This window comes from Mustela nivalis (genome assembly GCF_964662115.1).
Source record: "Mustela nivalis genome assembly, chromosome: 13".
Taxonomy (NCBI): Eukaryota; Metazoa; Chordata; class Mammalia; order Carnivora; family Mustelidae; genus Mustela; species Mustela nivalis.
In genome coordinates, this window is record NC_139032.1 from 58,795,004 (window position 1) to 58,818,372 (window position 23,369).

The 23,369-nt window shown below is 41.6% G+C and overlaps 1 protein-coding gene across 2 annotated transcripts in view; it reads left to right on the top strand.

The window, feature by feature from the left end:
* The window catches only part of RECK (reversion inducing cysteine rich protein with kazal motifs), a 74,614-nt gene that overhangs the window by 40,675 nt on the left and 10,570 nt on the right, over positions 1 to 23,369 (top strand). For both annotated transcript variants that reach the window (XM_082694811.1, XM_082694812.1), the window contains 7 exons: positions 282 to 461; positions 3,907 to 4,119; positions 5,746 to 5,882; positions 7,913 to 8,053; positions 9,148 to 9,336; positions 11,181 to 11,303; positions 13,172 to 13,343. In XM_082694811.1, the coding sequence (XP_082550937.1) occupies positions 282 to 461; positions 3,907 to 4,119; positions 5,746 to 5,882; positions 7,913 to 8,053; positions 9,148 to 9,336; positions 11,181 to 11,303; positions 13,172 to 13,343 (1,155 nt within the window). The remainder of the gene's footprint in view (positions 1 to 281; positions 462 to 3,906; positions 4,120 to 5,745; positions 5,883 to 7,912; positions 8,054 to 9,147; positions 9,337 to 11,180; positions 11,304 to 13,171; positions 13,344 to 23,369) is intronic.

Below are 23,369 nucleotides of genomic sequence, written 5' to 3' on the forward strand. Positions count from 1 at the left end.
AATGTACAAATACTGTAATAAAACATTACCTTTAGCACTGAGCTTTGTAGCAATCACAGGAAAATGGAAAGAAATAGATGACAAAACAAGGTGAAGATTTTCATGGAAAAGTTCACTGTTTATGGCTCTAAATTCTAGGAGATAAATTTGAGTCTTTTGGTTTTAGTAAGTTTTTTTTATTTATATTCTGCAGTATAGTTCATAGATTTTGAGTTTTATGCTAATCAAATTATTTATTCATTTGGCTCATCTGTGTTTCTGCATTTGTGCCTTTGTTTCAGAGAACTGTGCACTAAACTTTATAGCATGAGCTGGGGCAATACACAGAGTTGGCAAGAATTTGATCGTTTTTGTGAATATAATCCGGTGGAAGTGTCCATGTTGACCTGTTTAGCAGATGTTCGGGAACCTTGCCAGTTGGGCTGTAGAAATCTTACTTACTGTACAAATTTTAACAACAGGTAGGAGTAAACTATTGTACATGGAATGGAAGTATTTTATCATTATCTTTTTCTTAAATAAGTGAAAAGACCACTTTACTCTGATTTTTACTCTGATGCTAAGTTAAAAGGAAGTAGTATTTTTTTTTCTTATTTCATCTTTAAATGCTATAATCTATCCAGTAAATCACCTCTGGGAAAGGAAGTACCATAACAAAGTTCCTTTTAGACTAGTGATACTTACAGCATCTAGAATTCAAAGAACCTTTTCTGCCTCAGTCTACCATTCTTCCCCTCTTCCTTCTATTACACAACCAGTGGAAAGAATACATTGCAGAATAAATCACTGTAAACAATTTGGCCATCAAATGCCCTCTTTTGAACTGGATTACTTCAACCAGTCTGGAAGTCCCACTCAGTTCCCTATTTCATACAAAAATATTGTCTTCTTTGTATTTTCTTGAGGTATCAGTATGGTCAGAAAAACTACGGCCCAAAACTGAATGCCTGAACAAACAGTGAAGAAAACAAAAAGGCATCCAGAGGCATAGAGAACACCATGTCAGAGAAGGCAGAGACACAGTTTCTAAGCAAGAGGGAGCTGGTTTTGTGAGCTACAGTCCGGAGATCAAGGGGGCAAAGAGGGAAAGAATCATTCAGTTGGGCCAGACAGAAGTTCAAAAGGACATAAATCCCATTCTTTTAAAAGTACTCAGAATCTTTAAAAAGGTATTCAGAATATTATTTCGAGTAAGAAAACTGAGATATCTTTACGGTTGGTGATAGAATATTAGCCAGTAAGGACCTGGTTTAGAGATTGAGTAAATTTGAAACCTATGAAATGTTTGAAGTTAAGCTTGGACTTAAAGTCTGGCTTCGGGGGATAGTGGAGTAGTTTGTATCAAACTAATACTTCTGCAAGTACCAATTATGAACTCTGTACAAAGTATGAAAAAAGTATTGTTTTGGAGGTGGTAGAGAATAACCAATAGCAGGAGGAGCTGTATCTCATGAAACATAGAAACCATGCTGCATGAGGGCCACATTTATCCAGTTTTTCCTTCATGAGCACCCTTAGCCCCCTCACATGGCCTAAAAAATTCAAGCAAAAAGCAGCAGTCTTGGGCTGAGGAGCTAGAGATCAGAGTTTAGGGCTGCCAGGGTGGCTAGATGTAGGAGTAGAAAACCCCAGAAAGGTGGGAACCACTAAAGGAGTTGCGCCCAAATCTGCAAACAAACTCCCTGTAAATCCTTAAATTTAACAAAGTGACAGTATACAAGGTTAACGTAGAAAAGCCAACTGTAATTCTGTATGTTAGCAAACAATAGGAAAATGAAATTTATTTTAAAATACAAATTTACAAAATTACATCAAAAACATGAGATACGGGGCGCCTGGGTGGCTCAGTGGTTTGGGCTGCTGCCTTCAGCTCGGGTCATGATCTCAGGGTCCTGGGATCGAGCCCCGCATCGGGCTCTCTGCTCTGCAGGAAGCCTGCTTCCCTCTCTCTCTCTCTCTCTCTGCCTGCCTCTCTGCCTACTTGTGATCTCTGTCTGTCAAATAAATAAATAAAATCTTTAAAAAAAAAAAAAAAACCACGAGATACTTAGGGTAAATTTAACAAAAGAGGTGCAAAATCTGCATATTGAGAATGAGAAAACTTCGCAGAGAAAAATTAAAGACAGTGAATAAACAGAGAGAGGTACCCTGTTAATGAATTAGAAGGCTCAAAATTGTTAAGATGTTAATTCTCCTGAAACTAATCTCTAGATTCAGTACAATCCCAATCAAAACCCCAATTGGCTTTTTAACATTGAAATTGCCAGACTAATTCTGAAATTCAAATGAAAATACAAAGGGCCTAGGATAGCTAAAATAATTTTTTTTAAAGATTTTATTTATTTATTTATTTATTTGACAGATCACAGGTAAGCAGGCAGAGAGAGGGGGTAAGCAGGCTCCCTGCTGAGCAGAGAGCCTGATGCAGGGCATGATCCCAGGACCCTGAGACCATGACCTGAGCTAAAGGCAGAGGCCTAACCCAGTGAACCACCCGGGTGCCCCAGCTAAAACAATTAAAAAAAAATTAGAGAACTTAGAGTATCTGATTTTTTTTTTTTTTAAGATTTTACTTATTTATTTGATAGAGCTCACAAGCAGGCAGAGAGAGAGGGAGAAGCAGACTGACTGCTGAGCAGAGATACTGATGTGGGCCTCGATCCCAGGACTCTGGGATCATGACCTGAGCCAAAGGTAGAGGCTTTAACCCACTGAGCCACCCAGGCACCCCAGAGTACCTGATTTTAAGACTCGTTATTAAGCAACACAAATTAGAGGAACCTAGGGTGTCTCAGTGGGCTAAGCGTCATGATGCCAGGGTACTGGGATGGAACTCCATGGCATGCTCATCACGGAGTCTGTTTGTTATTCTCTCTCCCTCTCCGCCTCCTACCTGTTCTCTCTCTCAATAAATAAGTCAATATAAGTAATTAATTAATTAATTTTAATTAATTTAAGATGGGTCATAGAACGAAACAAAACAAAAGCTGAAAATATAAAGCTTCTAGAAGAAAATATAGGAGAATATCTTGATAAACTTGGTATAGATAAAGATTTTGTAGACAGGAGACAAAATGTGCTAACTATAAAAGAAAGCAATAATGAGATAGGGTTCAACAGTAAACACTTATTCACTAAAGACACCATTTAAGATTTCTCAAATCTTGAGAGAAAATATTCATTGTATCACATATGCACACTTACAGTCACACACACATTTGACAAAGGGCTTGTACCCAAAATATATAAATAACTTCTATAACCTCATAATAAAAAAAAAAATCAAACAACCCTTGGGGCGCTTGGGTGGCTTAGCTGGTTAAGCATCTGCCTTTGGCTCAGGTCACGATCCCAGAGTCCTGGGATCAAGCCCCACAGCGGGCCCTTTGCTTAGCAGGGAGCTTGCTTCTCCCTCTCCCTCTGCCTGCTATTACCCCTGTTTGTGCTCTCTCTTTCTCTGTCAAATAAATGAATAAAATATTTTTTAAGGATTTTATTTATTTATTTGAGAGAGAGAAACAGAAATGAGAGAGAGCGCAAGCGGAGAGAGGTCAGCAGGAGAAGCGGGACTCAATCCTGGGACTCCAGGATCATGACCTGAGCCGAAGGTAGTCACTCAACCAACTGAGCCATTCAGGCACCCAATAAATAAAATCTTAAAAAAAAAAAAAAGTCAACCCAATTTTTTAAAAATGGGCAAAAAAACTTTCAAGGGTCTTTCACCAAAGATGACATCAAAATAGCCCCCATGCATTCAAAGCTGATATCCTTTGATGCGTCATATGTACTTTCCTTAAGAAAATCAGATTTTCCTATTGCGTTATGTATGTATGTCAGGATCTTAACTATTACTTCTCTCTAGAAAATAATTTCCGCTTGATTCTTTCTGGATGTTTTTCTTTTCAGGCCAACAGAACTTTTCAGGAGTTGTAATGCTCAGTCAGATCAAGGAGCCATGAATGACATGAAGCTGTGGGAGAAAGGAAGCATAAAGATGCCATTTATCAACATACCTGTTCTTGACATTAAGAAGTGCCAGCCAGAAATGTGGAAAGCAGTCGCTTGTTCACTGCAGATTAAACCTTGTCATAGTAAATCCCGGGGAAGTATTATTTGCAAGTAAGTTTCTTCCCTCTTAATGACTCTCCAGTCTTGTTTCAGATGATGGTCTGAACCGCAGCCTATCTGTAGAGTTTTCTCTCCCACCACTTCCCTTTGCCCATCCTCCCCACACGTCAAATGCTCTCTCACTTTTTCCTTCTCTGCTTGAAACACTCTTCCATCTCCATTTGCCCACTCCTGTCTTTCTTAGCCTCTCTCAAATGCCAGTCATTCCCATGGAATCTTCCCAGCTCTCTCCTGCTAATAGTAATTTATCCTTCCTACAAACTTCTGTAGACCTTCACCTGAACTTCTCTTATGGAATTTAGTTTCAGAAATATTTGTCAAGTGCCTTCAATAATTTTATTTTTATATTTTAATTTGTGTACTTATATTCTGTTAGATTTTGCTCTCCTTGAGTTTATACTTTATGACTTCTTTTTCTTGTCTCCTCTTTTCTCTTTTTCTCTTCATCAGGGATTAGCAGAATTCTGACACACAGTAGGTGTTCCATACTGTTTAATGAGTGAGGGAGTTAGTGAATATAGTTATTAGGGCCCATTTCTAGTGAGCATTTTATGAATGGTTTGCTTAGGAGATCTAGGATAAAATAAAGATGAAAGCTGCTATCCTGGGTAAAACCAGCAGCATTACCCATGTAGTAATCTATGCCAGCTGATCTTCAACATCTATTTTTCCAAAAAGCTTTTCTAAAAACCAAGTTACTATCCAGCCCCTAAGCTGTTGGTGTATGTCTTGGTGCCGCTGGGCACTTGATGACTGATTGCAGATCATTTCAACCTTAAATAGGGTCCAGATACATTCTGTGGCATGACTTGGTAATGACTTGAATAAGGGGAAAGATGGGGGGTAACTTGGGTGACAAGAGGCAACTAGTGGGAAATTTATTGACTCTTAGCATAAGAACTTATAGAAAAGGAGTCAAATCCCTTTTAAGACTGAGAAATTTTAAAGTAGTATACTTTCTAGGTGTTATGGGTCAATCCCCTTAACACTGATAACAAAAAGATATTTAAAGGGGGCCTGGGTGGCTCAGTCGTTAAGTGTCTGCCTTCGGCTCAGGTTGTGATCCCGGGGTCCTGGGATGGAGCCCTGCATCAAGCTCCCTGCTCAGTGGGAAGCCTGCTTCTCCCTCTCTCACTCCCTCTGCTTGTGTTCCCTCTCTCACTGTGTCTTTCTTTGTCAAATAAATAAAATCTTTAAAAAAAAAAAAAAGATATTTAAAAAGAGAAGGGGAGGGAGGGAGTAAGAAGCAAGTAAGTATAAGATGCTGAAAGAAAAGATGCTCTTTTGCAAAGAGCAGATCAGACTAGTCTAGTTTAATTTCCTTTCGAAGACTGGGACAAGCCACACTGATGGTAGTAACAGTATGAGCATAAAATTTGAGCAAGGCCTTTGATCTCAGGTAAGAGAAAGGGATGCCTTGCTAGTGTAATACATTACTTGCTACTCTGCAACCTGGGGTAGTCTTGACTCCTGGGTTTTTTTGCCATTACTCTGACAATTGTAAAATATTTTATGAAAACTCACCTTCTGGAAGCCTTCAGAAACAAGATTGATACTGACTAGACAACATGAGGAGGTTCCTTGAACCCTAAATTTGTGTGTATTTTTCTTCTTAAGATCAGACTGTGTGGAGATTCTGAAGAAATGTGGGGACCAGAACAAATTCCCTGAAGACCACACAGCTGAAAGTATTTGTGAGCTTCTGTCACCTACAGATGACCTAGAGAATTGTATACCTTTAGAAACATACCTCAGTAAGTACTTTGTTTTTTAAGATTTCAAGTATTTCTGCCTTCCATCTCTGCCCTTCATGTTTGCTTTGGATGAACATCTATCTGTTGCAAATGTGTGGTTTAATGATTCTATCTCAATTGCAGACTCTTATCTTATTTGCTTGGCCTTTTTGGCCCTGGAAAGAATTGTCATCTTAAAACATATAAGCTCAAGTGACTGTCTTATCAGTCTGAGGAAATGATGAAATATTATCAATCAGGAATTGTAAGCAGTGAATCTGGGGCAAGCATCATAGATAATAGCTCCATATCATTGCTGTCCTCTTGCCATGATTTGACCAGGAAGTGGAATTTCCCCCCAGGGCATTTTCAGCTTTTTGTAATTAGAACATGAGTGGGCCTGAGCCAGGCATTGGTTTAGACACATCTACCAAATAGGGAGTAAGGAATTGACTGTCTGAGTTAGTATATGAAAATGGAACTTTTGTCTCTGCCAAAATACTCCTGCCAAGAGCTAGGCAAAGAGCTAGAAGAATAAGTTGGTATCTCCTTAAGGGATCCTGGAGCTGAGTTTCTCAGCGGGAGGTGACCTTGCGTGGAGGAAACCAGAGGGATAATGAGAAGAACTCACACACACCATGTATTGTAGTAGCAGTAGTGCAAGTGTCTAGGATGCCCCCACAGGGCGTTAGTGCCCCCAGGCTGGCTGGAAAGGCAGACCTTGAATTCAGCTCCAGCTTGCTTTGTTCTCCTGTGTTGCATATGACTTAAGTTCTACTGCGAATGAACAGAACAATAGGTAAAGGTAAAGGGAAGCCCAGAAATAAATAGTCCAGAGCTGTTAGAGTGGTTCACTGTCCAGAGTCCAGCCTTTTTTTGCTTTCTGCATTCTCCTTAGTGTTTCGCTTCCATCATCAAGGTTACTTCAGGTACTTTTTATTCTCATGACATGGCTCCTAGAAGTCTAGCCACCATATCTTAGTGTAAGGGAAAACCACCCTAGGTGTAAGGGAAACTATGGACCCATTGTCACACCATTATTAGTAAGCAGAAAGAGAAGAGTGGATGCTAGATGTGCAGCTAATAATATCAGCCACATTTTCTTAAGGCCAACAAACTATGTCCCTCAGCCTTTATGATCAGTGTAACCAAAAAAAAAAAAAAAGAAGAAGAAAGAAAAGAAAAGAACAAAAAAGGATTAGACTAGAGTATAGACCTCTGTGACTTTGGACAGATCACCTCTTTCTGCCTCAGAAAGGCTAGATGAAATGAACTCTAAGAACTCTTATACCTTTCTTAACCCTACAGTGTGAGTCTGGCCTAAAATCAAGTAAGCAAAGCTAATGTATTCACAAGCCTAGACTCTATTAAAGCAGTGAAATATATGTGTAGAAGGAAAAAAGTAAAAAAAATGTTTTTGTTTGAATTTTAGTACTCTCTTTAAATATCATATATGCTTAATATAAAGTGAGACTCTTCCATGGTCATTATTTTATAAGGTGACAAATATAATCATGGTACGGGATCCATCTTACCATAGTGAATTATTGTCGTTTATAGTAAAATGTGCCAAGTTATTCCTCTTAGGCATAAGCACCTCTTTGACCACTCTACCCAATGTATACTTTCCATTCCTTTATACTACTTATTACTTATCATTGGGTGACTTTTTTATTTTTACACACAGAGACACACAGACACACACATTATACTCTACCTATCCCCAGTCTGTTTATTGTCTCTTTCCCAAATAGAATATAAATTCTACATTAGGGATTTGTCAGTTTTGTTCACTACTGTATCTCCAGTGCTCAGAACTTTTCCCAGCGTATCATAAGTACCCAGTAAATAAACAGGTGAATAAATGTATATATGTTTATACTAAATTCACAAATTATCAGAGAATCTGTCTGCTTTAATGGTTTCCTGGAATCGGACCTTGGTTTCTGCTCATGAGCTCTCATTTATTCTAGCCATAATTAATTCGGATAATTCAGAGACCTCTGTTACCTTTTTGGGTTGGTTAAACTGATCTGTGTTTGATTTTTCAGGGCCAAGTACTTTGGGTAACATTGTAGAAGAGGTCACTCATCCCTGTAACCCAAATCCTTGCCCTGCTAATAAGCTCTGTGAGGTTAACCGGAAGGGTTGTCCGCCTGGAGATCCCTGTCTTCCATATTCTTGTGTTCAAGGTAAGAGGTAAATGGGTGTGGTTGTGAAGTGGGTATGGATTTGTGCTGCTGGTGTTTCTGTATAGGGATACTCTTTGGAGTAAGCTCTAAATAAATAAATAAATAAATATATAGAAATAAAATCTTTTTTTAAAAAAAGATATGTGTAATTTTACAACTAATTTTTTAATTTTATTTTATTTCTAAAAATATTTTATTTTTTAAAGATTTTATTTATTTACTTGACAGAGAGAGAGATCATAAGTAGGCAGAGGCAGGCAGAGAGTGGGGGGGAAGCCAACTAATGTGGGGCTCAATTCCAGGACTCTGAGATCATGACCTGAGCTGAAGGCAGAGGCTTAACCCACTGAGCCACCCAGGCACCCCACTAATTTTTTTTTAATTCAGGAATCCTCTTGAATAAGAAATGCTTATCCCATTGAATTTTGATAGTCTTTCTTTCTGCATCCCTTTAGGGTACAGTGGGCAACGTTTTGCTTCCTTTTATTTATTTCCCAATTGAAAATGTTTTTTTGTCCTGTTAAAATCACCATTTTAAAATATCTTAAAGTAATAAGGAATAGAAGATTAAATAAGCATGATGTCTCAAAGGATCATCTATAATATTTGTATACCAGAATATATCAGTCAAGATAAATTTTGTTAAAATTGGAAATGAATGGATTTTCCTTAAGCCCAATCAAGTATTCAGCTTTTCTTGAATTTATGATATCCTTATATTCTATCCCTAAAAGTTTTCCTGACCAAGAAGTTTCCATAGTTCATTTTTAAAATATCTGTGATTTTTTAAAATTTCCTTGATAAGCCCAAAGCAATAAAAAAAAATACATATCTTATAGCATTTTTATACTGAACTATAGCTAACTCTGGGGTATAGGTCCATAATCACCACCATCTTACGGAACATGGAATTTTCCATTTGAGAAGATATGTTTCAGTCAGTGAACCAGACCAATTCTTTGACTTAGTGAAAATTCTATTACATAAACTTTAGTAGCCACACAATACCTATGAGACCAATGTAAAATATATCTAATGTCATAACAATATCATGGCACAATACCATCTCTCTCAGCTTATTTTTGTTTGTTCAGGTTGCAAATTAGGAGAAGCCTCTGATTTCATCGTCCGTCAAGGAACACTAATCCAGGTGCCATCATCTGCTGGAGAAGTTGGTTGTTACAAAATTTGCTCATGTGGACAAAGTGGACTCTTGGAAAATTGTATAGAGATGCACTGTATAGATCTTCAGAAGTCATGTATTGTTGGAGGAAAAAGAAAAAGTGAGTCTTGAGCTGTACTTATTTGCTTTTTGTTTTTAGTATGAGATTAGTTATCTTTTTTTTTAAGATTTTATTTATTTATTTGACAGAGAGAGATCACAAGTAGGCAGAGAAGCAGGCAGAGAGAGAGCGAAGAAAGCAGGCTCCCCGCTGAGCAGAGAGCCCAGTGTGGGGCTCGATCCCCGGCTCCTGGGATCATGGCCTGGGCGGAAGGCAGAAGCTTTAACCCACTGAGCCACCCAGGCGCCCCTGAGATTAGTTATCTTAACTTTGTAGGAAGAACATTGGATAGATTCCCACCAAAGAGTAAGGTCTACAAATCATATCCTCCAGGCCAGTATTTTCCAAACTATACTCTACAGAACACCAGGACTGGGGCGCCTGGGTGGCTCAGTGGGTTAAAGCCTCTGTCTTCAGCTCAGGTCATGATCCCAGGGTCCTGCGATCAAGCCCCGCATCGGGCTCTCTGCTCGGCAGGGAGCCTGCTTCCTTCTCTCTCTCTGCCTGCCTCTCTGCCTACTTGTGATCTCTGTCTGTCAAACAAATACGTAAAATCTTTAAAAAAAAAAAAAAAAAAAAAGAACACCAGGACTTCTAAGGAACCCTCTTAGGAGCCTCCTCAAAAAGGGACTAATAGCTAATAACAACTAGTATTACTAAACTTTTGGGGTCCTTGGGTGGCTCAGTGGGTTCAAGCCTCTGCCTTCAGCTCAGGTCATGATCCCAGGGTCCTGGGATCGAGCCCCACATCGGGTTCTCTGCTCAGCAGGGAGCCTGCTTCCCTTCCTCTCTCTCTGCCCACCTCTCTGCCTACTTGTGATCTCTACCTGTCAAATAAATAAATAAAATCTTTAAAAAAAAAATACTACTGAACCTTTAATTGTGTGCCAAGCACTATGCTAAGTCTTGGCCTGTGTTATCTCATGTGACCCTTCCAGTTGTTCTTTGATTTCTGTGTTGTTGTGAGGAAGATGATGCTCAGACAGGTCACCCAGCTAGTAAGTGACTAAAGAAGAACTCAGTCCTGGGTCTATCTGACTCCAAAGCCCTTGACATCCACAGGCAAAGACAGAGGTGTGCTCCTTCCCTTCCTTCCTCAACTACATCTCTTTATGCGTAAAAGTCAGAGTTTGACGTTGTAGAAAGCAAACTATTAACTAGGCATTGGGAGACAGCACATGAACAAGTGCCACCCTTTGATGCCCTCTCTAAAAGTCTGAGGGTCTTGCTTTCTTATTGCTTCCTTAACCATGTTTGCTTATAGCCCTAACAAACATTCTGTCAATATACAACCTCTGAGGATAAACAAATTCATTCCTTCCATAGACTTCCAATGATTAAATGCCTGCTCTTTACAGAAGAACATACTAGCACCTTATGGGGCTGAAACTGGGATGAGGGATTCAGGTCATGTTGTACATGATCAGATGGGGGAGCATTAGAGCCACAAAAGGAGCAGACCCAGTGCTCTTCAAGGACCTAGTCATTCCCGCCACGGCATCAGGGGAGTCTTAAATTCAAAGATGGCATCAGGGATGATTGTGGAGAGATGACTGAAGTTCCAGAAGGAAGAGAGGAGCATGTCAGGCAAGAGGGGCAGCCAGAAACATTCTCAGAGAACAGGGAGCAGTCTGGTAAGACTAGCACTTCGGGGGTTTGGAGAGAAATGGTGGGAGATAAGCATGAAAATATAAATATTACAGATTTAGCTTCTCAGTTTGTATATTCAGAAGTCATCTTTCAAGAATTTATATTTTAAAACTTTTTAAACTATTAAATTGTTAAAATATGATTTATTTATAAATGCATGAAATGGAGCAACATGTTATTTCTCCTTTCCTTAGGTCATGGGACCTCCTTTAACATTGACTGCAATATCTGTTCTTGTTTTGCTGGCAATTTGGTGTGTTCTACCCGCCTGTGCCTCAGTGAGCACAGTTCAGAAGATGACCGGCGCACCTTCACAGGTAACCACGGCCACCCGGAAGCAGCCCTTAGCGGCCATCATCCCTTTGTACCCGTTTCCCTTCAAGGTAGCTTCACCACTCTCGCCGTAACTGCATGTACGTGGTAAAATAAATACATAATCTGAGAACAAGGTACTTTCCCTCTCTGGATCTGTTTCTTCCTCTATGAATTGAAGGCATTAAACAAATGATTTCCTAGGTCCCTTCTAGCACTAATACTCTGAAATTCCATGGGTTAAAAAGAACAGGGCCAGTGACTGGGACGGTTTTAGTAAAATGAAACTTTGTACCTACTAAAATCCACCCCTACCATTATATTAGAAAATGTATTTTCTAAGTTAGTCTGTGTTGTAATGTTTTTCTCATCACCTTTTCCCTGTCCTGCCTTAGCTTACTAGTTCATTCCGTGGAGACCCTTATAATAAAGCTATAAGTAGGAAAAGTAAAGAATGTTCCTTCCAATCTAGTGTATAAAATCTAGAAATTAGAGGTTTAAAGTCTGGCTTGGGGGATTTCTGGACTGTCAAAGGGTAATATCAAAACCAAAATAAAGACAAAGTTTGTAAACTCATCATGTTCCACTCTTCATCTCCTTAGAGAAGGGGAAGAATAAGACCTTGGGAAATTATTGTAATTTTGAGACTTAGGCATTTTTATGAACATCTCTGGGTTGTGTTTGGACTGAGACAATATCTGAGTCCCAAAAAATGAGATACACTTTGTGGCCAATAAAATCTCTTTAGAGTCTGTTAGCTAAACATTACCTTAATTTATCCCAGGACATGAGGGGCTACACACCACAGGGAAAAAAAGTCCTGCTAGTTGTAAAGTTCATCTTCCAAATACATTTGGATATAAGTAAGTTTATAAGTAAATTAAATAAATAAGTAGTTTTCCATAAAAATCTTTAATTAATTCTTCATCCCCAGTGGTTTTATGGTTTCTCTAAGCAGAATGAATGTCCCTCATCAAAACAAGCAAATAAAGGATAATAATAAGGATAACAACAACAAGAATGACAATAAAACATCAAGATTGGTACTCAGGATAGGTAGAGGGTGGGGTGGGGTTAGTCCTGCCTTTACTTCCCTAGCAGCCTGCTGTGTACTTCTTATTTCTGATATCCTTTTTATTTTAATGGGCCGGAGGTAGACCAGTAAATCCCTAATCAGTTCTCTTCCCATCCCTCTCCATGTGCCATACCAACTCCCGAGAAAGAAGAATCAACTTGCTGCTGCAGCTGCATGAAATGGGGTAAATTTAGGGGGCTACCTGGCTCGTCTTGACCCAGAACCAAGCGTATTTCAGATCTGGAGCAAAACAGATCCCAGTAGATAGCAAGAGACCCTGCTGTTGCTGTCAACAGCTGTAGCTGCTTCTCAAGAAAAGAGCATCGCATCTCACTGGCCTGTTTGCTTACTGGAGCATAACCCAGCAGAATAAAGCATAGCAATGTCAAGAACGCAGTGTTCTACTTTCTTCTTGTTTTGGTTTACCCTTTAACATTGCAGAGATCTCCCAAGCCAGACTTCAGACATCTAAATTCTAGATTATTCACTAGATTGGGAGGAGCTTTCTTTACTTTTCCTACCTATAGCTTTGTTTACATGGGTCTCTACCTCTGGGGTCAAGGTCTGGAAGCCCTCAATTAGCTGGCAATAAATGGAACAAAGGAAAGCCAGTATGCAGACAAATGCCTTTTCAGAGCCTTGCCGTCTTTAAAAGCACTCTCAGAGACTGGAGGGATGCCTTTTCCTGAACTTAATTCACAATGCGGTTTTAACTTGAAAGTTCTGTGTTAATTAGGAAATATGACAGGCAGGAGAACGTATAAGTAGCCAGCATTGAAACTGTGTCCTCTTCCACAGGTCTGCCCTGTAACTGTGCAGATCAGTTCGTCCCTGTGTGTGGGCAGAATGGCCGCACTTACCCCAGTGCCTGCATTGCTCGCTGTGTGGGCCTCCAAGACCATCAGTTTGAGTTTGGATCATGCATATCAAAGGATCCATGTACTCCAAATCCCTGCCCAAAAAACCAAAGGTAAATTAAATGACTCCTTACCTTTTTTCTTTTTTTTTTTTTTTAAGTTTTTATTTTAATCACCTGGTGCTGATTACCTGTTTCACCAGTCTCCCCACATACCTTTCCGCTGGTAACTATCACTTTCTTCTCTATAGTTGAGAGTCTGCTTGTTGTTTTGTCTTGCTCTGTTTTTTGCCCCGTGTGTATTTTGTTTCTTAAATTCCGCATCTAAATGAAATATATTTGTCTTTCTCTGACTTCTTTCACTTGGAATTACACTCTCTAGCTCCACCTATGTCATTGGAAATGGAAAGATTTTATTCTTTTGTATGGCTGAATAATACTCCATTGTGTATATATGTATGCCACATCCTGGAGAGTGGCTCAGGTGTCCCCAGTATGGAGGACTTGGGGGCCAGGGCTCTGGGGACAGAAGCCCAAAGACACAACCTGGGTTTATTGTTAGGGCCTCAAGGGCATAGCAGGCCTGATCTGCCAGCACAGAAGTGGGTTCCCAGGGAGCGGAGTGGAGGGCAGGGTTGGCAGGTGTTCAAGGATATTCCAGCCATGCGGTCACCTGGCATTTTGCAAGCTTTCTTGCAGGGTTCAGGCACGACCACTCAGGACCACAGGCCAGTCCAGGCGGCTCCCCTGAAGCGAATTCACCAAGGGATTCTGGCCAATTCTCAGGAGCTTTCTGCCCAAATTGACATCGATTTGGGCAGAAAACTTGTGAGAGTGGGCCAGCATTGGGCAGCGATCCGTGCTGCTCACGCGCCTGGTGTCTGCAGCACTTTCTAGCTAGGTACGTGTTGTGACCATCGGGGAGCGCGGGCCGGGCACAGGAGGCTCCCCAGCGGGCCCCACTGAGGCGAGCATCCTGGGGGCAGAGTTGAGGGAGGGGGTTAGGCTGAGGGTCAGGCTTCCGATTTGTGGCCCTGTTTGGGGAGGGCACCAAAGTTGGGGGTGGCCTCAGGGGGGCATGCGGGTTTCTCCCGCTCTGAGGGTTTTGCATGGCTCCAAATGGCACGGTATCCTCCGGGAGAGGGGGCAGAAGTCCTGGGGTATGGCTTGGAGCCCCCACCATGGAGGGTTTGGGGGCCAGGCAACCCAACCTAGGGATAGGGTTCAGGCCTAGGGGCAGCGCCAGGCTGCAGTGGGCTCCCAGGTGTCTGAGTAGAGGGCGGGGTTGGCAGGCATTCAAGGTGATTCAGACCACACATACACCTGGCGTATAGCACGCTTTCTCGAAGGGTTTGGGCTGCAACCACTCGGGACCATCGGCCAGGTCCAGGCGGCTCCCCTGAAGGCCCACCCTGCTGGAAGCAAGTTTGGTGGGGGTTTCCAGCCAATTCTCAGGAGCTTTCTGCCCAAATCGACATCAATTTGGGCAGAAAGCTCCTGAGTATTGTTCCGCATTGGGCGGCGATTCAGGCAGCTCACCTGCCAGGTGTCTGGAGTGCTTTCTTGCTAGGTAGGTGTTGCAACTGTCAGGGACCCCAGGCCGGACCCACGAAGCTCTCCTGCTGGCCCCTGCTGAGGCAAACTGCCTGTGGCCAGAGTTGAGGGAGGGGGTCAAGCTGAGCATCAGGCTGTGGGTTTGTGGCCCTGGGGGGTGGGGCACTGAAGGTGAGGGTGGCCTCAGGGAGGCATGCGGGTTTCTCCCACTCTGAAGGTTTTGTGAAGCTCCAAATGGCATGGTTTCCTCCTAGAGGACAGGTGGTGTTCTGGCGTGTGGCTCAGGGTCCCCAATCTGGAGGGCCTCTTGGGACAGAAGCCTGTAAACCCAACCTAAAGTTAGTGTTAGGGCCTAGGGGCATGGCAGGCCTGATCTGATGGAGCTAAGGTGGGACCCCTGGGGGTCTGAGTTGAGGAGAGGGGTCACGCAGTGGATCAGGCTCCAGGTTGGTGGCCAGGGAGTTGCCAGATTTGGGGATGGCCTCAGGGAGTCATGCAGGTTTCTCCCAGTCAGAGGATTTGGAGCAGGATCAAATGGCACAGTTTCCATCTGGGTGGCAGGCAGACTCCTGGGGTGTGGCTCTGGTGTCCCCAATCTGGAGGGCTTGGGGGACAGGCCATGGGGGACAGAAGCCTAAAAACTGACCTAGAGATCGGGTTAGAGCCTTGGGGCATGGCAGGTCCCATCAGCTGGTGCTGCGCTGTGGCAGGGCTCCCCAGGGGCCAAGTACAGGGTGGGGTTGGCAGGTGTTCTGAGGCAATTCAGGCCACACGTGCACTTGGCGTTTAGTGTGCTTTCTCACAGGGTTTGGGCGGTGACCACTGGGACCATGGGCCCTTTCCAGGAAGCTCCCCTGAAGGCCCATGCCACCAGAAGCGAGTTTGCTGGGGAATTCCGGCCAATTCTCAATGAGCTTTCTGCCCAAATTGACATCGATTTGGGCAGAATGCTCACTGAGAATTGGCCGGCGTTGGGCGGCAATCCAGGCCGCTCATGCACCTGGTTTCTGGAGCGCTTTCTCTCTAGGTGTGTGTGGCGACCGTCAGGAACTGAGGAACTGGGCCCATGAGGCTCCCCAGTGGGCACCCACTGAGGCGAGCTCCCTAGGGGCAGAGTTGAGGGTGGGAGTTGAGGGCAGCCCATGAGCCCTCCAGGTTTGTGGCCACTGGAGGAGGGGGGAGGTGGGCGCCGAAGGTGGGGGTGGCCTCAGGGGCACATGCAGTTTTCTCCCACAGGAGGGTTCTATGTGGCTCCAAACAGCACTGTTTCTTCCTAGAGGGCAGGCAGAGTCCTGGGGTATGCCTCAGGGATCCTCCATCCGGAGAGCTTGGGGGCCAGGCCCTGGGAGCTGGAAGCCTGACAGCCCAACCTAGGGTTAGGGCCTAAGGGCATTGCAGGCCCGATTTGCTGGCACTGAGGCGGGACCCCGGGGAGGCTGAGTTTAGGGCAGGGGTCTGGCAGCAGGTTAGCCTCCGGATTTGTGGAGAGGGCGGAAGGTGGGGGTGTAGTGCCAAAGATGGGGGTGGCCTCGGGGGGGGCATGCACCTCTCTCCTGCTCTGAGGGTTCTGCAGAGCTCCAAATGGCAGGGTTTCCCCCTAGGGGCCAGTGGTGTCCTGGGGTGTGGCTCAGGGGTCCCCAGTGGAGGGCTTGGGGATGAGGCCTTTTGGGATGGAACCCTGAAAACCCAAACTGGGGTCAGCGTTAGGGCCTAGGGACATGGCAGTCCCTATCTCGCAGTGCTGAGGCAGGCTCCTTGCATGGCTGAGTTGAGGGTGGTGCCTGGCGCTACGTCAGGCTCCGTGTTTGTGTCCAGGGTCCAATTGAAGTTGGAGGTGTCCTCAGTGGGGCATGCAGGTTTCTCACACTCTGATGGTTCTTTGCATCTCCAAACGAAATGTTTTCCTTATGGGTGGCAGGTACAGTCCTGGGGTCTGGTTCATCGGTCCCCAATCTGGAAAGTTTATGGGCTAGGCCTCTGGGGACAGAAGCCTAGAAACCCAACCTAGGGTTAGGGTTAGGGTCTAGGGGCAGGGCAGACCAATCTGCTGGCACTGAGGTGGGCTCCCCGCATGTGTAAGTTGAGTTTAGGTGGCGAGTCAGCCTCTTCTTTTCTGGGCACTTTCCATAGTTTGGCTATTTAGGACTTTGTTGCTATAAACACTGGGGTGCAGGTATCCCTTCGGATCACTACATTTAAATCTTTAGGGTGAATACCCAGTTGTGTGATTGCTAGATCGTAGGATTGTTCTATTTTTAACTTTCTGAGGAATTTCCATGCTGTTTTCCACAGTGGCTGCCCCAATTTCCATTCCCACCAACAGTCCAAGAGTGTTCCTTTTTCTCTACATCCTCACCAACAACCAGTTGTTCATTTTAGCCATTGTGGCTGGTGTGAGATGATATCTCATTTTAATTTTGATTTGCATTTCCTGGTGATAAGTGATGAGCATCTTTTCATGTGTGTATTGACCATCCATATGGAAAACATTTCATATGTCTTCTTTGGAGAAATGTCTGTTCATTTCTTCTATTTTTTTTTTAACTGGATTCTTTTTTGGGTGTTGGGTTTTTAAGTTCTTTATGTGTTTTGGATACTAACCCTTTATCAGATATGTCATTTCCAAATATCTTCTCCCATTCTGTAGGTTGCCTTTTAGTTTTGTTGATTATTTCCTTGGCTGTGCAAATCCTTTTTATTTTTATATAGTCCAAATAATTTGTTTTTGCTTTTATTTCCTTTGCTTCAGGGGACCCATCTAGAAAAAAATTCCTACAGCCAATGTCAGAAAAATTACTGCCTCTGTTCTCTCTAGGATTTTTATGGTTTCAGGTCTAACATTTAGGTCTTTAGTCAATTTTTAATTTGTTTTTGTGTATTGTTTAAAAAACTGGCCCAGTTTCTTTCTATTGCATGTTGCTGTCCACTTTTCTCAACACCATTTGTTGAAGGGACTGTCTTTTTCCGATTGGATATTCTTTCCTTTGTTGTCAAAGATTAATTGCCATATAACTGTGGGTTTACTTCTAGATTTTCTGTTCATTGGTCTATGTGTCTATTTTTGTGCCAGTGCTGTATTGTTTTGATTATACATCTTTGTAATATAACTTGAAGTCTAGAATTAGGATGCCTCCAGCTCTGCTTTGCTTTTTCCAGATTGTCTTGGCTATTCAGGGTCTTTTGTGTTTCCATAAGCATTTTGGGATTATCTAGTTCTGTGAAAAATGCTGTTGGTATTTTGATAGGGATTACATTAAATGTGTAGATTGCTTTAGTATTTGTTCTTTTAGTCCATGAGTGGGGAATGTCTTTCCATTTCTTTGTGTCATCTTCCATTTCTTTCTTTTATAGTTTTCAGAGTATAGGTCTTTTACCTCTTTGGTTTGGTTTATTCCTAGACATCTTGTGATTTTTGGTGTAATTATAAATGGGATTATTTTCTTAATTTCTCTTTCTGCTACTTCATTATTGGTGTGTAGAAATGCAACAGATTTCTGTAAATTGATTTTGTATACTGGGACTTTATTGATTTTGTGTATCAGTTCTAGCAGTTTGTTGGCAGAGTCTTTCTGGCCTTTTTTTTTGTTTTGTTTTCCTCATCTTTTATGTATAGCATAGAAGCATGTCATCTGTAAATAGTAAAAGTTTTCTTCTTCCTTACTGATTTGGATGCCTTTTATTTCCTTCTATTGTCTGATTGTTGTGTCTAGGACTCCCAGTACTATGTTGAATAAAAGTGGTGAGAATGATCATCCTTCTCTTGTTCCTGACCTTAGGGGGAAAGCTCTCAGTTTTCCCCTTTTGAAGATGATGTTAGCTATGGGTTTTTCATATATGGCCATTACTATGTTGAGGTATGTTCCCTCTAAACATTTGTTGAGGGTTTTTCTCATGAATGGATGTTATACTTTGTCAAAAGCTGTTTCTGTATCTATTGAAATGAACATATGGTTCTTACCATTTCTTTTAGTGATGTGATGTATCATGTTGATTGATGTATGAATATTGAACCACCCTTGCAACCCAGGAGTAAATCCCACTTAATCATGGTGTGTGATTTTTTAAATGTATTGTTGGATTAGGTTGCTAGTATTTTGTTGAGGGTTTTTGCATCTATGTTCATCACAGACATTGGCCTGTAGTTCTCTTTTTGTGATATCTTTATCTGGTTTTGGTATCTGGGTAGTGCTGGCCTCATAGAATGAATTTGGAAGTTTTCCTTCCTTCTCTATTTTTTGGTATAGAATAAGTATTAACTCCTTTTTAAATGTTTGATAGAAATTGCCTATGAAGCCACCTGGTCCTGGACTGTTGTTTTTTGGGAGTTTTTAAGTTACTGGTTCAGTTTCTTTGCCAGTAATCAGTCTGTTAAAATTTTCTATTTCTTCCTATTTCAGTTTTGGTAGGTATTTGTTTCTAGGAATTTATCCATTTCTTCTGGGTTGTCCAGTTTGTTGACATCATTTTTCATAATATTCTCATAATGGTTTGTATTACTGTGATGTTATTAGTACTTCTTCTCTCTCTCTAGCTCCTGGTTTCATTGATCGGTTGTATTGGTTTCCGGTTTTTTGTTTATTTTAGTTTCTATATAACTTATTTCTGCTCTAATTCATATTATTTCCTTCCTTCTGTTGGTTTGAGGTTTTAATTGTTCTTTTTCTTGCTCCTTTAGGTATAAGGCTATTTATTTGAAATTTCTCCTGCTTCTTAAGGTAGGCTTGTATCGCTATAAATTTTCCTCTTAGAACCACTTCTACTGTGTCCCAAAGGTTTTGGACCACTGTGTTTTCATTTTCATTTGTTTCCATGTACTTTTTAAATTTCTTCTTTTATTTCCTGATTGACCCATTCATTTTTAGTAGCATATAACTTAAGCTCCATGTATTTGTGGTCTTTCCGGATTTTTTCTTGTCATTAACTTCTAGTATCATAGCATTGGGTGAGAAAAGACATATGGTATGAGTTCAGTCTTTTTAAATTTGTTGAAGCTTGTTTTGTGGCCTGATATGTGATCTATTCTGGAGAGTGTTCCATCTGCCCTTGAAAAGAATGTATTGTGATGTTTTATGATGGAATGTTCTCAATATATTTGTTAAATTCATCTGGTCCAGTGTGTCATCAAAGCTATTGTTTCTTTGTTGATCTTCTGTTTAGAGGATCTGTTGATGTCAGTGGGGTGTTAAAATCCCTTACTTTGTGTTATTATCAATTAGTTCCTTTATGTTTGTTACTATTATATGTATTTGGGTGCTCCCAGGTTGGGGGCATAAATATTTACAATTGTTTTATCTTCTTGTTGGATTGAACCCTTTATTATTAAATAGTGTCCTTCTTAGTCTCTTGTTACAGTCTTTATTTTAAAGTCTGTTTTATCCATTATAAGTATTGGCCTTTCTTTTGTCTTTCTATCTTTCTTTTGGCATCCATTTGTATGATAAATATTTCTCCATACCCTCACTTTCAATCTGCAGGTGTCTTTAGATCTAAAACAAGTCTCTTACAGGCAGTATACAGATGAGTTGTTTTCTTATCGATTCTGTCAGCCTATTCTTTGATTGGAGCATTTAGCTCATTTATATGCAAAGTAATTATTGATTGCTGTGTACTTATTGCCATTGTATTACTTGTTTTGTGGTGCTTTCTGAAGATTTCCTTGATCCTTTCTTGTCTTTCTCTCTTCAATGGTTAGCTGGTTTTCTTTAATGATGTATTTGGATTTCTTTGTCTTTATTCTTTGCATATTTATTAGTAGATTTTGAATTGTGGTTGCTATTAGGTTTGTATATAACATCATCTCTATATAACAGTCTATATTAACTTGTCCGTCATTTAAGCTTGAACTTATTCTCCTTCCCACATTTTAGGTATATGGTGTCATATACCTTTTATTTTGTGAGTTCTTTGATTTTTTTACAGAAATACTCCTTTTTTATATTATGTATTTCCTACCTTCATACTACAATTTTTGGTCTTTATACTCAAAAAATACTCTTTAATATTTCTAATAGGGCTGGTTTAGTGGTCATGAACTCTTTTAGTTCTTGTTTGTCTGAGAAGCGCTGTCTCTCCTTCTGTTCTGAATGGTAGCCTTGCTGGATAGAGTATTCTTGACCACAGGTTTTTCCCATTCAGCACTTTGAACATATCATGCCACTCCTTTCTGGCTTGGAAAGTTTCTGGTAAAAAATCCACTGATAACCTTATGAGGTTTCTTTTGTCTGTAACTCTCTTCTTTTGTCTTGCACCTTTTAATTTTTTTTCTTTATTAACTGTGTCTTGCCATTTTAATTACAGTGTGTCTTGGTGTGGATCTGCCTTTATTGATTTTGTTGGGGGTTCTCTGTGCCTCCTGGATCTGGTTATCTGTTTCCTCCCCCAGACTGAAGAAATTTTCAGCTGTTATTTCTTCAAATAGATTCTGTGACCCCTTTTTCTCTCTTCTTCTAGGACTCCCATAATATGAATATTATTATGTTATGGAGTCACTGAGTTCCCTAAGTCTTTTCTCATTTTGTCTAATTCTCTTTTCTCTTTTTTTGTTCAGGATTATTACTTTCCATTATTCTGTCTTCTAGGTCATTAATTCATTCCTCTGCTTCTTTCAGCCTGTTGTTTTTTCTTTCAAGTGGGTTTTTTATTTCATTTATTGAGCCCTTTATCTCTGTGTTATTCCTTACTCTGTGTTAAGTGTCTCACTGATGTCCTCCGCTCTTTTGTCAAGTCCAGTGAGTATCCATATGATCATCGCTTTAAATTCTCCATTGGCATGTTACAACATCAGTTGTTGTATCTATTTTGCTTAGATCTCTTAGGCATGGCCTTGTCCTATTCTTTCATTTGGGACATATTTCTCTGTCTTCTCATTTTGTCTAAGACTCTATGTGTTAAGAAAGTCAACCACATCCCCTGTTCTTGAGGGTAATGGCTTTATGAAGAAGTTCTGTAGTGCCCTGTAGTGTCTCCTGTTCCTCAGGGCCTGGTGCTTCTGGGAGTGTCTCCAGTGTGTGCTGTGTGTACTCTCCTATTGTGTCCTGGCTGCTTTATCCTTCAGGCCAGTCATCAGCAGAGGATCTCTGCTTGTTGTGGACAGTGCTTGGTCCTAGCCTGAATGTGGTGCTTTTTACCTAGATGTAATCTGGTCTGTTAGTGAAATGAGACCTAGCACCACTGCTACTAGAACCTAGGCTCTCCAAACTCCCACATGAGGAGATGCAGTGTTACTGGGGTTTGGGCTAGTCTTCTGGAGGAGGGTGCCTGCCACACTGGGACTCAAACAGCTGTGCCCAGAAGGGGCAGTTCTACCAGAACATGATGGTGTGGGGCTTGGTTTAAGCAAGTAAAGTAGTGAGTGTTGGTGCTGCACTGTTTCCCAAAGGTGGCCCTGCTGAGAAGCAGGGGAGGGAAATGACACATTCCAGTTCCTTTTTTCCCTGGAGGGGTCTCTCGGTGAATGCCATCTCTCTGGGACACATTCTGAGATGAATGAATAACCGCCCTACTATGTGCCCCGGGTACATAGTACCCGGGTACATATCTTCAGATTGCCATTTCCACACTGTATATCTGCAAACTGTTTGCCCTGCCTTCTTTTCAAAACCAGCCCCAATGTCTTCTGAGCTCTCGCAAAGCCAAGCACACTGACCTTTAAAACTCCAGGCTTTAAGCCCCACTGGTTCCAAGAACTCGTGAAAATCAGGCCCTCTCACTTTCCAAGCCAATTGCTATGGGGATTTGTTTTCCCCATGCACTCCCCTGTATACTAGTTTGTCTCTCACCTTCCTTTGCAACTGTGGCTGCCTCCCCACCACAGGGGCTACAATCCATTTCTCTCCCAATCCATGTCTCTGCACTTCCTGCCTTCTTCTCTACTTTTAGTTTTAGAGTTTGTTCTGCTAGTCTTCAGATCAATTTCCAGAGTATTTAGAATGGTCTAATAGTTATCTAGTGTGTGTGTGGGTTGAGGTGAGCCTAGGGTCCTCCTACTCTATCACCATCTTCCCCAATGGCTCCTCATCTTTTTCAACTAAAGACCAGCACTTACCAAGCATCTATTGTATACCAGACACTGAAATACCAAAATGAATTAAGAAGACCTCTGTCCTAAAGAGTACAGTCGACTCCTTGATGACACACTGTGATTAGGGGCCCAGAAGTGTAGCTGATGCAGCCTGGGGGAAGCCTGGGAAAGCCTCTAGAAGATGTGATACTCAGCTAAGAAGATGAGAAGGATATTGCCAGCAAGGTTGATAGCAGAGGGTGGTGTTGGTGAAGGCAGGGAGAACAATAGGAGCAAAGATCTTGGCCACTAGAAATGAGAAAATAGTGTGATGTCTCTTGGGAGCTACAGCAATTCTATAAGACTTAAACAGAAAGTGCAAGGCACAGAATGGTAGCAGACAAGATGAGAGAAATGGATGTATTCTCTTTATTAGCTATTTATGCCTGATAGTAATAGAAATTTTCTTCTACTTATCTACCTCCATATTAGGGATTGGACATGAGAAATCTCTGGAAATGCAACTTCAGTTTTGTGCGAAGTTTTTTGTTTAGGGGCTTCTTCCTCTGCAGTTTCCTCATGAGCTC